Source organism: Onthophagus taurus, chromosome 8 (genome assembly GCF_036711975.1).
Source record: "Onthophagus taurus isolate NC chromosome 8, IU_Otau_3.0, whole genome shotgun sequence".
Lineage (NCBI taxonomy): Eukaryota > Metazoa > Arthropoda > Insecta > Coleoptera > Scarabaeidae > Onthophagus > Onthophagus taurus.
The window spans coordinates 1376738-1392852 of NC_091973.1; the positions used below are offsets into that span (position 1 = coordinate 1376738).

The 16115-nt window shown below is 35.3% G+C and overlaps 1 protein-coding gene and 1 long non-coding RNA gene across 3 annotated transcripts; both read left to right on the forward strand.

The window, feature by feature from the left end:
• The first annotated feature begins 1252 nt into the window (after positions 1–1252).
• Positions 1253–5776, forward strand: LOC139431161 (uncharacterized). Of its 2 annotated transcripts, XR_011641466.1 has the most exons (3): positions 1253–4286; positions 4359–4520; positions 4588–5776. It is a non-coding gene; the product is annotated as an uncharacterized lncRNA (long non-coding RNA). The 2 variants fall into 2 exon arrangements; XR_011641465.1 differs by having other exon boundaries at positions 1253–4520.
• A 2801-nt stretch (positions 5777–8577) lies between these two features.
• On the forward strand, positions 8578–12889 carry LOC111414657 (lipase member H-like). The gene is made up of 3 exons (XM_071198665.1): positions 8578–11845; positions 11904–12762; positions 12818–12889. The coding sequence occupies exons 1-3, from the start codon at positions 11794–11796 to the stop codon at positions 12855–12857; spliced, it is 951 nt and encodes a 316-aa protein (XP_071054766.1). The 5' UTR covers positions 8578–11793; the 3' UTR covers positions 12858–12889.
• The last annotated feature ends 3226 nt before the right edge of the window (positions 12890–16115 follow it).

Here is a 16115-nt window from a genome sequence, read left to right on the forward strand (position 1 = left end):
AACGGTAGAGGGATGTTGGCGTACGGTTTTAAATGACGTCGTCGATATCGCTCTTTCTGCCCATTGGCTTGGATAATGCACCTTGACGAGCGGCGGGGACGCAAAGAAAACTTACCCCGCAAATTTCCAGGAAATGTAAATAGGAACTGCTTTATGCTTTTGGAGACATTTTTATAGGGTCATAATGATTCAAAGTCGGAGGTTGTGGAAGTTCTACGAGCACAACGAAAACGTGAAACAATAAGTCGCGCGCACGCGAACGTGCCCTCTGCCGTAAACAATTGGTTACCTGTTATTAAACAACCTCCGGTGACTGCCCGGAGGCGTCTGTCGACCGCCACCAACAATCGCACCGGTTCTTCGCGCCTATCTTCTAATTAAATCGAGAATACAGATGCAAACGTCGGTTACGTTTCAAACACTTTTCGAGTTGCTGACGCATTACTTTGACGTTCACGGTGATATTGAGTTTGACTTATCGTTCGATTAGGCCTCAAAGTGAGAGTTTAATGATGGTGGCGTTCGAAGTGGCTTCGTCATCCACTGAAAGCTTCGTCACACACACGATCCACTCGGATGAAGTGGCCAAATAGTTCAAACGGTCTCCATTGTTTTACAAGAATGCCACTCAGAAAATGAGTCGATCACTCAACTAACGGAAACTTAATTTGTTCCATTTTCAATCCTATTACATATTTCCAATCAGTCTTATCTTAAAAATTTTTAAATAGAAACATATTATTTATTGTTATTGTTTAAATTTTATTTTCTTTTCATTCTTGTAAATAAAAATGACTGGTTTTCGCACTTAAACAATGGATTTTATTGTGTACTGATCAGCTTTTACCGGTTTCGCCTATTTATTCTAAAAATACAAAATAAATTAATTACAATCTTTTCCTTAACAAGTTGAAATAAATATTAAAAATAAACTTACGTCTGTATGTAAGTTGTAACACCATAAAACATCTATAAAACAGGTAAATTGTCGAAAAACATTGATACAACAGACAGATAGACAAATCATTATTGAGGTTATGTACGTCAAATCGCGCCAATTTAAAAGTAACCAAATGTACACGTTGCCAACTTCATAATTAACTGTATCAATTCACTCCATCAATTCCAAATTCTATTATTATATAAATATATCACAGGTAGAAACAAGAGAAGGACAGAGCGAAATAAGTGGGATTTGATGTGTGTACCCTACTTTTGGTTACTTTTAAATTGGCGCGATTTGACGTAAATAACCTCAATTATGATTTGTCTATGTGTCTGTTGTATTAATGTGGGATCAACATTTTTCGGCAATTTACCTGTTTTATAGATGTTTTAATAACTTTATCTTATTACCAAACTATGTATAGTAAGTATTCGATAGACACGTAAGTTTTTGTGTTTTTTTTTTCTGAAGACGCCGAATAGGCGAAACCGGTAAAAAGTGATCAGTATACAATAAAATCCATATTTATATTATTTATTATTCCTCTCTTCTGATTTCAATGCTTTAACGTCAGGAATACTAAGTTTTATTTTACCTGTAATATTGATTAGAGTATATGTAAATTTAACTATTTAAATGGTATACAGACAATGGATGGGATAAAACGTAAAACCACGGGCATTGAATTTTGGTGATGGTGGGCGTGTTGGCAATCCATTTTGTATGTTGGTAGGGTGCGGAAATTTAACATCGCCGTCGGCAGGACCGGGGCAATTCATGCGAAATCGCGAGGGGGCCGCCCGCTGGACGAAATTGAATCGATTGCTGATTAGTTGAGTTATTTATGTCGCCCTGTTAAATTATCCTAGCGCCATTAGATCGCGACACTCGCTCATAAATATGTTCCACCCACCAACCGCCCCGTTGCGTTTTCGCCCATTGTGACCAGGTAGCCGGAATTTTTTCACAATTACCTGGACGATTTCTTTTTTTCCCGGTAGGAGAGGTGGTCGTTTACGAAGGCTTCTCTCAACGGCAACGGGTAATGATTAATACCTCCCGGAATGACAGTGGGGGATTCACCGACCGAGTAGGAGGTGGAGCTCCTCCTCCTAATTGAGGTGTTAAAATTATCAATCATCGATTATTAAACACGAAACATAACCCCGCATTAGCTGGGCTCATGCGGGCCGCAATATCGCCTAGTAATTGCGGCCCACGAATGCTAATTAGGTTTAAAAATTAACTGCCCGCGTCGGATTTATTGTTCGCCATCAGCGGGACAAAGGGAACTGCATCGTATACAATTACCTTGATTACCATTTTATTTCTCAATTGTTTATCGGCGCCCAGATGGCTTGTAAGATCTTAGTCGCTCGTGGCCAACTAACGGCGACGATAAATTAACTAACTGACGTGGCGAATTTGTAGAGCATCAGGTGTTTCCAAATTAACACTACTGTTTAGGACGAGGATAATGGGCGCTGATTAGGATGCAGGAGGAGGAGAATTTGATACTCGGCATTCTCTACACTATCGGCACTTTACCTAAAGACATATTATTACTCCAAACTGATTAATCAATTTACGACATTCCTAATCCTATTTATTATTATTATAAAAAGCATTAATATACAGCCTGATTCAGAGTAAGCACCTTATTTTTTTTTAGCCACACTATGGGTACTACTTTCAAAGTATTTGGCAGTAATATGTTTTAGGACACTCTCTACACGATGTCAACTTTTTTTTTTTAAATGGAATGCCAAAATTTTTTTTTTATTATTGAGATCTTAAAAGCATTCTTTTTACGACAGTATTTTGTTTTTCTTAAAAATTCATTTCTTTCCCCATCCAAAAGGAACCTAATATTTTAATCTATACTCTGTTTTTAAACCAGGAGGAGTATTTTAAATTTGTCACCAGATTGACCTTGCACGTGATTGGTTGAATGCGAGGAAGGTTCACACACAGGCAATTTTGAATTTTGATTTTGAATTTGAAGGTTAGGTAATTGATAATTCGACAGTTTCGTGTCATTATTGTATATTTTGTGTTCTTAAACCCTTTTTTATTATATTTTGAAATAAATATACTCATAACTTCAATGTTAATTTGTATGTATAGTGTTGACGATAACAAACGAAAATAAATACAATAATAAGTAAATAAATAAATAATAATTATTAATTTAAATTTACCGCCAAAATATCTAGTGATATTTTCTGGTGATTTTTTCCAGTGTAAATCTGACTTTCGCGTTTACTCCTCCTGGTTTAAAAACAGAGTATAGTTCTAGTGCAAGTGTTAGTTCTAGTTTTAATTGTTATTCAGCGCTAAGTTGTATATTTTTAAGGTTCGGGTTTAGCCCAGTGTCTTCAGACGCTGAATGTTAGGTAAGGTTAGTTTTGTTTACAAACATTAATTATACCATGAAGTTTTCTTTGGCAATTAGTAATGGCAATTATAGCGTGAAGTTTTCTTTTGTAATAATAATAATAATAATAATAATATTCCTTTATTACCCAACAGGCATAGCCCAAAAAAGGATAACAATATATATTACATAATGTAATAATACAATAATATGCATCTGTATGTGAGAAAAAAAAACAAAACTTACAAAAAATTCAAGAAATTAACAATTGACCGAATTATAAAGAAAATAAAAATAAAAACTAAATAAGTGAATTTACATGCAGGTGATCACTGATTGTCTGGAATCCTGTTGCCCACTTTACAGAGAGTGTATGTTGGCGCCCGTCTCATAATGTTTGTCCTAGCATAAGGAATGACGAATACGCAGCTATATCTTGAGTTACTCCTTGGAACAACAAACCCTAGTCGCTCAAGAATGAAAGGGCAATCGATGTTATATTCGATAAGCCTTTGTAGAAACCTTTCATAAAACGCGTTTCTTCTGTCCATCAAGGAAATCATATTGTGTCGTGCAAGCAAATCATTTTGTGGTATACCTCGCTCAGGGTAAATTCCATCAGATTTGTAAGAAAGAAATTTTAAGAATCTACGATGGACGCGATCAAGGCTTAAGAACTCACATGCATATAAGGGACTCCAAATCAGGCAAGCGTATTCTAACTTACTCAGAACGTAAGCACAATACAAGGTCTTTAATAAGCTGACACTTGTGAAATATTTAGACATACGCATCACAAAACCTAGGGACCTAAAGGCCTCCGAACACACATTATTGATATGTTTTTTAAAATTAAGACTTGCATCAAACAGGACCCCCAAATCCCTGTACTCCTCAACACGACTTAAAATGCTGCCAGCAATATTGTAAGGATATATGCATGGTGACGAGCATCGGCTATAAGTAAGTACACAACATTTATCTATATTAAGGTTAAGTTTGTAGGTCTTACACCATTGCACTATTGTGTTTAAGTTGTGCTGCAGCTTATCTGCATCTGCCATCGATGAGACTTCGGCATAGATCTTGATATCATCAGCATATCCCAACATCCGACAATCAATTTTTAGAAGTAAGTCATTTATGAAAAGAATAAATAATAGAGGGCCCAAATTTGATCCCTGTGGAACCCCTGAGGTAAGAGTGAACTCATTAGAAAAATAACCATTGTAAGCAACATAACATTTTCTATGTTGCAAATAAGAGGCCAGAAGTTGAATTGCTGAAGGAACAAATCCGAAAGAGCTCAATTTATACAAGAGAATTCTATGGTCAATCAGATCAAAGGCTTTGGATAGATCAGTGTATACAACATCCACCTGCCCACGTCTATCCAAGGTGCTACAGATAAACTCGGAAATCGTAGCCAAGTTGGTAATTGTAGAGGGACGTAATGGACAAGTTAATAATAAATTTAAGAGGGCAAGCAAATATATAACGGCAATCTCTGACCATAAAACTTGGCAACAAATCATCTCCAGCAGTATGCTTATTAGAAAACGTTGCCATTAATTTAATTAGCTCCTCTTCTGTAGTGGGATGAAAAGAGTATGGCAACGGATTGAAATTAGATTCAGTGAAAGTTCGGTCAGTAGATACAGTGTGAACAGCAGAAAACATGTAATGTCAATTATAGCGTGAAGGAATGTGAGGTAAGGTTAGTTTTGTTTACAAACATTAATTATACCATGAAGTTTTCTTTGGCAATTAGTAATGGCAATTATAGCGTGAAGTTTTCTTTTGTAATGTCAATTATAGCGTGAAGGAATGTTCGGTAAGGTTAGTTTTGTTTACAAACATTAATTATACCATGAAGTTTTCTTTGGCAATTAGTAATGGCAATTATAGCGTGAAGTTTTCTTTTGTAATGTCAATTATAGCGTGAAGGAATGTGAGGTAAGGTTAGTTTTGTTTACAAACATTAATTATACCATGAAGTATTCTTTGGCAATTAGTAATGGCAATTATAGCGTGAAGTTTTCTTTTGTAATGTCAATTATAGCGTGAAGGAATGTTAGGTAAGGTTAGTTTTGTTTACAAACATTAATTATACCTTGAAGTTTTCTTTGGCAATTATACTCTGTTTTTAAACCAGGAGGAGTATTTTAAATTTGTCACCAGATTGACCTTGCACGTGATTGGTTGAATGCGAGGAAGGTTCACACACAGGCAATTTTGAATTTTGAATTTGAAGGTTAGGTTATTGACAATTCGACAGTTTCGTGTCATTATTGTAAATTTTGTGTTCTTAAACCCTTCTTTATTATATTTTGAAATAAATACACTCATAACTTCAATGTTAATTTGTATGTTTAGTGTTGACGATAACAAACGAAAATAAATACAATAATAAGTAAATAAATAAATAATAACAATTATTAATTTAAATTTACCGCCAAAATATCTAGTGATATTTTCTGGTGATTTTTCCTAGTGTAAATCTGACTTTCGCGTTTACTCCTCCTGGTTTAAAAACAGAGTATAGTAGCGCATGAATATAATAATACTAATAATAATTTATTATGTTAATAACCCAGAGGGTATACATTCGTCACAATCGAAATAGAAATACAACATAAAAACATATATAAGAAAGAATAAATTACTAAATACATTACATTACATTAAACCCCTGATAAAATAATCGGTGTAATAAATCGGTGTCCGGTCAGTAGCGACAAAGGCACAGTCGTGATACATCATAAAAATATCAATCGAAGGACTGTATATCGTTTTAGAAATCATCTATGGAGTAATACGCCTTCCCCACTAAAACATTTTTAATTTTGGTTACAAAAGCCTTATAAGGTAAGCTTCTATAACCACAATGCAAGACATTGAAGAACTTCACTCCATAGTAATTATATGCGTTTCTCGACCTCTCCAGTCGCAGTGCCTCCGGTCGAATGTCATTCCTCCCCCTAGTGCCATAATTGTGAACATCACTATTTTTCCTGTGCTGACTATGATGTAAAAAAGTGAGCTTTAAACATTCCAAAATATATAATGAAGGAAGTGTTAATATTTTTAATTTGATAAAAGAAGGCCTACAGTCATCAGTATAGTTCAAGTTAGCAATATTTCTAATAGCTATGTATCCCAAATATTCTTTTATTGATCGGGGCATGTCCCCAGGCCAGTAACCCATAACTTAGATGGCTCTGAAAAAGCGCAAAATACGCGGAACGCACTACCCGAGTAGAGGAAAACTCAGACAGACGACCCAACAGAAAGGCAGTGGAGCTTAAGCGTGAGGCTAATTTCTCACCATGAACATTCCAGGTAAGCCCGGAATCCAGATGAACACCCAAAAACCTGACTCCTCTATCCGCTACATAGGATTACTTCTGTTTTATCAGCATTCAGTGTAAGACGATTGCCTTGCCGATTTTAACATTAAATCTTGCAATCCCCTGGCATCAACGTCAGAATCATGTTTTGTCAGCAAACTTGTGTCATCCGCATACAAGATTGAACTTGAGCTTCCACCACTCAGGAAAAAAGGCAAATCATTTACATATATTAAGAATAAAATAGGACCCAAAATTGACCCCTGAGGAACACCACTTGTAATGTTCCCAGGGTTAGACATCACCGAGTTAAATTTAACAAATTGACTTCTATTTGTAAGATAAGATGACAAAAGCTTGCAAGCGTCCGGGGCGACATTGTAAGCGTACAATTTACGTATTAAAATAGAATGGGACACGCAATCAAAAGCTTTGGTAAGATCCAAAAAACTAGCTTCAGTGTATTGCGACGCCTCAAAACCATCGACCACATACTCGATAAAATTTTGCATAGCCAGTGCCGTAGAGAGTCCTTTTCTAAAGCCAAATTGTTGTTTGTTAAAAATATTATTAGTTTCAAAATAATTGATTAATTGATTTTTCAATAGCATTTCAAAAATTTTTGACAACACTGGCAGTATACTAATTGTAATAAATGTTTTACACTCGATGTTATTTTTGTCAAAATAAATAAATAAGTAGATGTTTATTACAAAATAAAGTTTAATTGTTTCTTTTGTGTCTAGCGCTACTTGATATTTGGACAAAAATAACATCGAGCGTAAAACATTCATGCGCTACTAGATTAAAATGTGTGCTTTTTGATGGGGAAAGAAATGAATTTTTAAGAAAAACAAAATACTATCGTATAAAGAATGTTGTTAGGACCTCAATAATAAAAAAAAATTTTGGCATTCCATTTAAAAAAAAAAAGTTGACGTAAATTGAATAAATATTACTTTCTATTTTACTGTTAATCGATGTATTAATTTAAATATTTCCTTTACATGTTTCGGCTTATTAGGCCATCATCAGAAGGTGCAACCGTTGCATGATACATCCATAACCTCAAATCTCGTCCCAATTAAATGAACATCGTTCCCTTGATCTTATTAGTAATATAAAGTTAAATTAATGTTCCAATTCCTCTCCAACCATATTAACGTTAAACCTTCTGATGATGGCCTAATAAGCCGAAACATGTAAAGGAAATATTTAAATTAATACATCGATTAACAGTAAAATAGAAAGTAATATTTATTCAATTTACCTAAATAATATCGATGAAAATGGATTTATATAATAATTTTAACAAAAAAGTTGACAGTCGCCATTTTGAAATAATTCTTCCAATTGAAAATGTGGCATCACCATATATATACTATCTCCTATATCGCTGACTCCCTATCTTAGCAATGAGTGGCGAGCGTTTCCATCAAAAGCAGACGGAATGATATATGTTTTGTCTTTGTCGTGCCCCCATGTCGCGAAGGCGCTTGCGCGAATCGTAAATTTTAAAGAGTTTGAAGTGCTTCGCGCTTATTGTATGCAGCTTTGAAATGCAATTATTGTAGATAATTGACTTTAATTATAAATTATCATAGATGCATCAAATAAATTAGAATATATGTACTTTTGTGTGAAATTGACGTTGAATATTACTTTAAATATCAACTTTATGTAGGTTGTTCATTAAACATTATGTTCTTTAAAATTAAATTAATACATATATACATAGTAATTATTAAAAATGTGTACCAAAATATAGTTATTAATTTTTAACATAATTTGTGAGTTCACGCCCTTTAATGAAGTTGTTACATTAATTAAAGATATAAAATATGTACTGAGGGTACTTACTATTTAATGTACATAATATTCTATCATAAAATTTGTATCTTTTAACAAATTTTCTTCACTTTCTTAACAAATAATAATTACATTTTAAATTGCTTAGTCCTAAAATATGTTAATAATTATGTTATTATACACATGAAACCTATAATATACATAACTAAATATTTAGATTTTAGGTTATGTTTATGTCAAACATTTATTTGGTGATTTATAAACATCAAGGTCATCAGCTGCTATTAATTTTTAATTCACCGTCCAATAAGATAAAAGCGTACTCACCACGTGTTCACGCATGTCTCTTGAGTAGACGGGGGCACGACAGAGACAGATATATATATATCTGCACTCTAGTGTTTACACTCTTTTGCTGCCTTAGTCAGCGATATAGGAGATAGTATATATATGGGCATCACCATCGTGTAGAGAATGACCCAAAACATATTACTGCCAAATATTTTGAAAGTAGTACCCATAGTGTGGCTAAAAAAAAATAAGGCGCTTACTCTGAATCAGGCTGTATATATAATATCCGTTATAAAGGTGAATAATAAAAAAATGCCATGATTAAATTACGCAAAAGCTGTCGGACATTGTTGCCAAGCTGCCGTTATTTAGTGGATTTCTAATCGGCGTGGCTGGTTTAAAATAAAAAAGGCGCTGAATTAATTGGCGATCGGAAACCGATAAATCATAATTTAACTCGGCCATAACGCTTTGCATAAACGGCCCAGATATAAAACGCGACGATCGTAAATGCGACGGCGCGCTTTTTGCCCGTGTAAACCCCTTGTATATTACCGAAAACGAAATTAATGAGCCACACATAAATATTTATATGCCCTTGGCACGACATCGCGTCTTTATCAAGGCGGTTGTACCCGGCAGCACCATCCCATTGAAATAAACCGCGATTTTCGCGCTTGTTTCAAAAGCACTCCCACAACCGCTATGAGCGGCGCCTCAAATATTTGCCGGTGATGTTTAGTTTGGTAAAACTGTTTGAATCCGATTGCAAATAAAGAAAATCGGTCGAAGAGTCGGTGGCGAACGGTCAATAGGCTATGCAAATAAACGAACGAACAATATATAAACATCACTTTTGAAATATTGAAATATCTTGTAAATATTATTTATTTATTTTCTATTTCAATTTTTTTAATAACAACTTTACGTATGGAAGCTTGTAATATGTTGGCTAAAAGTTAAGTTACACAATCGTTTGGGTGGTACAATGAAGTTTAATGGGCGTATACATAAAGTGCCTTAACGTAGGAAGGTTAAAGGTCATAACGAGCGCGTAAGCTTTTCCGCTTCTACGTTGTATGGCGAAAATGAAACTTGAAGAGTTTGAAGGAGGTCTGCAATTATAGATTACTTGGCGTAATGTGCTATAGCAAGAGTTATAAGGAAATATTTAAAATTTGGTGTTTCATTCGCAGTCGTTATGGAAGCCCTAAAAAAGCACAAAGAGGCGTTATGATGGTTTCCTAAAAAATTCTCGCCTTTTTCGACGTACGAAAAGGATCTTTTCTTTTATTCTTTGGCAGCCTAATTTCCATGTCGATGCCAAAGAGAGCGATGCTTTCAGACCGGATCCGTGGACACCGGTTAATATTTGATGTTGGGTAAGTTCGTCCGAAAACCCGTCGTCCCCACAAATCCCCTTTAATTAAAAGAATCCTTTGGGCAACGAATGACGAGAATATTTAATAAAGCCCTCTAATCCCGCGTTATCTTCGGTTACACTCTGTTTACCGTTCCCTACGCATGTAAAATACTGGGGGATGAATCTAATTTCAAGCCTGTTTAAGGACCACTACGTACACCAACATCCTACGCGCTAATCGTGCTCGTACATATAGACACAGGTTATTAGAGCTTATGTTTTCAGAATTCCAGTTGAAAAATAAACCCAACGGTAGGAATTTCGGCGGTATTTAACTTCCGCGTTGCTTACGCTGGTATTCGAAACGCGAAATTTAATCCACAACCAATAAATATTTCCGATCCGCAATGGAACCCAAAAAAAGGATGCCCTAGAAGACTTGTAGGCCGTTACGTTTTTTACTATCGATTGTCACCGAAAGCCGCGCCTATAAACTCGAAGAGGAATATCGGTTACGATATAAAAACCATTTTATGTAACAGTAAATAACGTTGACTCTTACAGTCGGGAACAAGATCCGTGCACTGCGATCGCATCTTCTAAAACCAACCTTATGGATATTCCCAATTTCGTCTAGACCCGAAACTATGCGCAATAAAATCCCGTTTTTATATTCCGCCCTGTAAAAATGAGAATTAGTCGAAGAGGGCGGCTCGAAGACGAAAAACTGTGAATAAATTTGAATCTATTGTGGGGGGACTCCAAAACCGTGTTAAAGAAACACCTTGAGTTACATTATCTTGGTTTAAATCAATTTTATTTCACCCAGTACAATGGAATTTCAAATCCAACCCCTTCAAGTTGGTTCTTTTTTTCTTTTTTCTTTTTTTCACGCTTAGCTATGCATGTGGTCCACCGTATTGATTGAAAGAGAAGATTTAGGACGCCAGGCGCGCCGTGCGTATCTCCACAATTTAAATACAAGCCCATAAACGGCCAAGAACGAGGGTGGACTGACCGCGCTTGTGTTTTACAAAACCCCTAAACTGAGCGGTAATAAATCCCATCCAAGATAACCATCTACACCTTGAACGTTTAGTTTCAAAAATCGCGGCTTTAAACCTTTAAAGGGAAACTCATCTAATGATAAGAATTAAATCCAACCGTTCCACTTACAATTAAGTGGCATCCAATTGAGTTAAAGGGGTTGAGGACGCAGGAACGCAGATGACAGCACCCCTTATCGTCCTTATCAGCTTTTGCCGTGGTGAATTAATTAAAGTAGTTTGTGACACCATTAGTCACTTAGCTTGCGCATAAAGGCTTGTACAAATAGATAGACCACACTGATTTACCGATCCTATGTCTTTTAGTACCCGATACACCATTTCTTTGTTCTATCTGACCAACAAAAACCAATTTAAATGTCACGTGCCAATATTTTTCAACATCACATTTCAATTTGTAATAATAATAATCCATCAACTATTTTAAACAAACAATTGATAACAAACTTGGTTGTATAAAAATATCGAAATTATCATTCACGCGAAATTAAAAAATTCAATGAAAATTCATTTCAACACATAATTATCATGCATATATATACTCGACACTAAAATCATATTTTTAATTAGTTCCATTTCAAACTTTGAATATGTTCAAAATAGCACTTCTTTGTTACTTAATTACTTTATCATTCGCGACAGGTAAGTAATACAATAAATTTTTTTTTAAATATATTTTTAATATAACTTTATTCCTTAGATGAAGATGACATATTCAGAATAAAAACGTTAGTTCGTGAGGGTTACGAAGAAGATTTAACGATCCCACCAGATCCATCATTCAAAGTATCAACTTCCGACATCAATCTTTACTTTTATACGAGATACAATTACTCACCAATCAAAATTCCGACGCATAATACGGATTTATCAGAAACTATTCATTACGATCCAAGCAAAAAGCACGTTTTTATCATTCACGGTTGGAAATGTAATCACGAAAGCGATATAAATAACAAAATTCGGAATGCTGTTTTAAGGAAAGAAGATGTCAATGTTTTCGTTGTTGATTGGAGCAAACCGGCGGGGGGATTATATGTGTTAGCAACGTTTTCTGTTCCAAAAATAGGAAAAATTGTGGGGGATTATATCAATCAAATGATCACTTTGTATCAAATCCCTAAATCTCAGTTCTACCTAATCGGCCATAGTTTAGGCGCGCATATCGCAGGCTGTATCGGAGCAAACGTCCAAGGGCTTCATTCCATAGTTGGTTTGGATCCAGCAGGACCCTTATTTACCAACTCAAACACCGATAACCGCTTAGATCGAAGTGATGCAGAGTTCGTTCATGTCATCCACACCAACGCCAAACACTTAGGGTTTAGCTCACCAATTGGACATGCCGATTATTATCCTGATGGAGGGGAAAAACAACATGACTGTGGTTTAGATATATTCGGAACATGTTCTCATAGCAAATCTTATGAAATTTATGCCCTTTCAATTTATCAAGAAAATTATGTCGCCACACAATGTGACAGTTACAAAAACTACCAACAACATCAATGTGATGAAAACTCAAAATCATTAATGGGAGGATTCGATGTTGATAGAAGGTAAGAATAAAATCGATTGAGTTTAAGGATTTTATATATTTTTTTTTGTTTTTAGTGCATCAGGACAATATTATTTGAGTATGGAATCTACTTAATTTAATCATTTATTATATATATATATATATATATATATATATATACAGGGTGTCCCCTAACGATTGTACAAAACTGCATCAGCGTATTATATGATCAAAAATAAACAAAAAAAGCCTAATAAACATAGGTCCGAAAATGGACCATTTTCGAGATATTCAAAGATTTAGTTTCATAAGTTGATATTGTTAACATCATGAATTTAAATTTGTTTTTATAATAATTAAGTCGTTACTATGATTACGATAAGTTGTCTAATCAAAAAAAAAATAATAATACTTCACGAAATTATTATTTTACTATTTAATTTAATAAAACTATTAAGTATGGCTCCTATTAATTACTCCAAGGAAGAGATGGCGGATATGGTGTATTGTTATTAGCTCGTTATTACGCGCAAAGGTTCCCGAATAGACGATTGCCTAATAGTCACACCTTTAGCAGACTATTTCTCAGATTAAAAGAAACGGGAAGCGTAACCCATAGCCATTCCACGGAGAGACATTACACAAGGCCGGTGGAATTAGAAGAAGCAGTTTTGAGAAGAGTCGATGAAAATGCCTCAACCAGCATTAGAAGAATTTCTGCACAAGAAAACATTAACAAAACAACCGTTCACCGCATTTTAAGGGAGCAGTTGCTTTATCCTTATCATTACAACACCGTTCAAGCTCTAACAGAAAATGATGGCGAAAAAAGAGAGATTTTTTGTAGGTGGGCCATACAGGAAGAGGTAGTAAACGTCGACTTTCCCATAAACATTGTATTTACGGATGAAGCAACATTTACTCAAAGCGGAACTTTTAATATTCCCATGCAATACTAGAAACTCATCATCAGTGGCGATTCAGTGTTAATGTATGGGCTGGAGTTATAGGTGATCAGTTAATAGGTCCATTTTTTCTTCCAAAGAGATTGACAGCCGATGCCTACATACATTTTTTACAAAATTACCTTACAGAGGCATTTGATGAATTACCTCAACAAATTCTAGAAGATTGCTACTTTATGCACGATTATGCACGCGCTACTCGAGCATACTTAAATAACAGATTTGGCAATAAGTGGGTTGGCCGAGGAGGGCCACCTCGTTCACCAGATTTAAATCCGTTAGATTTTTGGTTTTGGGGACATTTAAAACAAATTGTTTATTCTGAAGACGTTCAAAATGTGCAGGATTTGAAGAATAAAATTAGTAACGCATTTGACACAGTAAAACAAATTCCTGGTATCTTTGAACGCATTAGAAGTTCATTTAGAAAACGTATCCGTTTGTGTTTAGAAGTAAATGGTGCGCATATTGAACATTTATTATGACATGAATCTTTTCCAATTTGTTAAATATTCGTTGTTTTTATGCTGGTTGAACGATTTTCTTCGACAATCTTTGTTACTTGTTTTGTTAAATTATTAATGAACTGTATTAATTAACTTATTATTTATTAAACTTTATCTTAACCATCGTAACCATGGTAATCATATAATTACTGCATCTAAATCGTTAGAATTAATGATGTTTACAATAGGTCAGCTTATGAAACTGAAACTTTGAATATCTCGAAATTGGTCCATTTTCGGACCTATGTTTATTAGACTTTTCTTGTCTGTTTTCGATCAGAGAATACGCTGATACAGTATTGTACAATCGTTGCGGGACACCCTGTATATATACATATATATACAGGCGAATTGGCCTGGCGAATTCTATACGAGATACAGACTATAGATGAAAAAGTTAGATTTCTAACTGAAAATATACTAGTGCTATTGGATCTGCACGCGCCGCTAAAGAAAGCTCGAATTACTAAGCCAGGGATATCTGCTGAACTAAGAGCAGCAATGCAAAATCGAGATAAACTGCTTCAATCTTTTAAGCGCTCACGAGACCCCGCGCATTGGCAGCTATATAAAACGGCGCGTAACTTGGTTACAAATATGCATCACAATTGTAAACAAAAATATTTACAAAATTTTTTGGATTTGGGTAACGGTGCTAAGACCTGGCATACTTTGAAATCCACGAAATTAATTAAGTCCAAACATAGATCGCTTCCTAACCACTTTCAAGATGCTTCTATTATTAACGATTTCTTTATTGATTCGCTTCCCAGCACTAATACCACCGTTGATAATAATATGTATTCCAACTTAAATGAACGTGTTGTAATCCCTCTCAGATTTTCTACAGTGTCTGAAAGCGATGTTCTGAAGATTTTGAAATCAATTAAATCTAATGCAATTGGTACCGATGGAGTATCGGTTAAAACATTAGAATACTGTATGCCATTTCTACTGCCTTATGTCACACATCTTGTTAATTTTTGTATTCAAAATAGTGTATTTCCTTCTTTGTGGAAAGTAGCAGTCGTGCGCCCGATTCCAAAAGTTGCTAATCCGATCCTCGTTTCTGACCTTCGTCCAATAAGTATACTAACGGCAATGTCAAAAATCATGGAAAAAATTATTAATGGTCAACTGCAGCATCACCTGGAAATTAATAACATCCTTCCTTCGGTTCAGTCTGGATTTAGACATGGTCACAGTTGTACGACTGCTTTAACGTGTGTAATCGATGACATAATGGGTGCAACAGATAGAGGGTACATAACTATACTTGTTCTATTGGATTACACGAAGGCATTTGATACAGTAAATCACAACCTCTTACTAACTATATTAAAGCACTATGGGCTGGAAGATTCAGCAGTTGCATTCCTTGAGAATTTCTTAAGTGGTCGTCAACAATACGTGCAGCTGTCTAACCATCAATCTAATGTACGCCTTCTTGGGTCGGGTGTGGCGCAGGGTTCTGTGCTCTCCCCAACCCTGTTCTCAATTTACACAGCACCTTTAAGTAATATTTTTAAGTACTGCAAAGTTCATTTTTACGCAGACGATACTCAGGTGTATATATCATATAAACCTCAAGAACAACAACATTATCTGAATTTATTGAATATAGAATTGTCGGATCTGGTGTCTGCCGCCAACCATCACAGTTTAGTAATCAATCCGAATAAATCAAAAGTTATGATATTTGGCCGAAAAATGGATATTTTGCGTTATGGTGGAGATGTCAGGGTAACGGTCAACGGATCAACGCTCCCCATTGTATCTGAAGCACGTAATTTAGGGTTGGTGATGGATTCGGATTTGAGATTCCGGAGTCACGTGACAAGTATGCTTCAGGATGCGTTTGGTAAACTAAAAGCTCTGTACCCCTCTCGCCATCTTCTCACTGTCAACACTAAGACTCTACT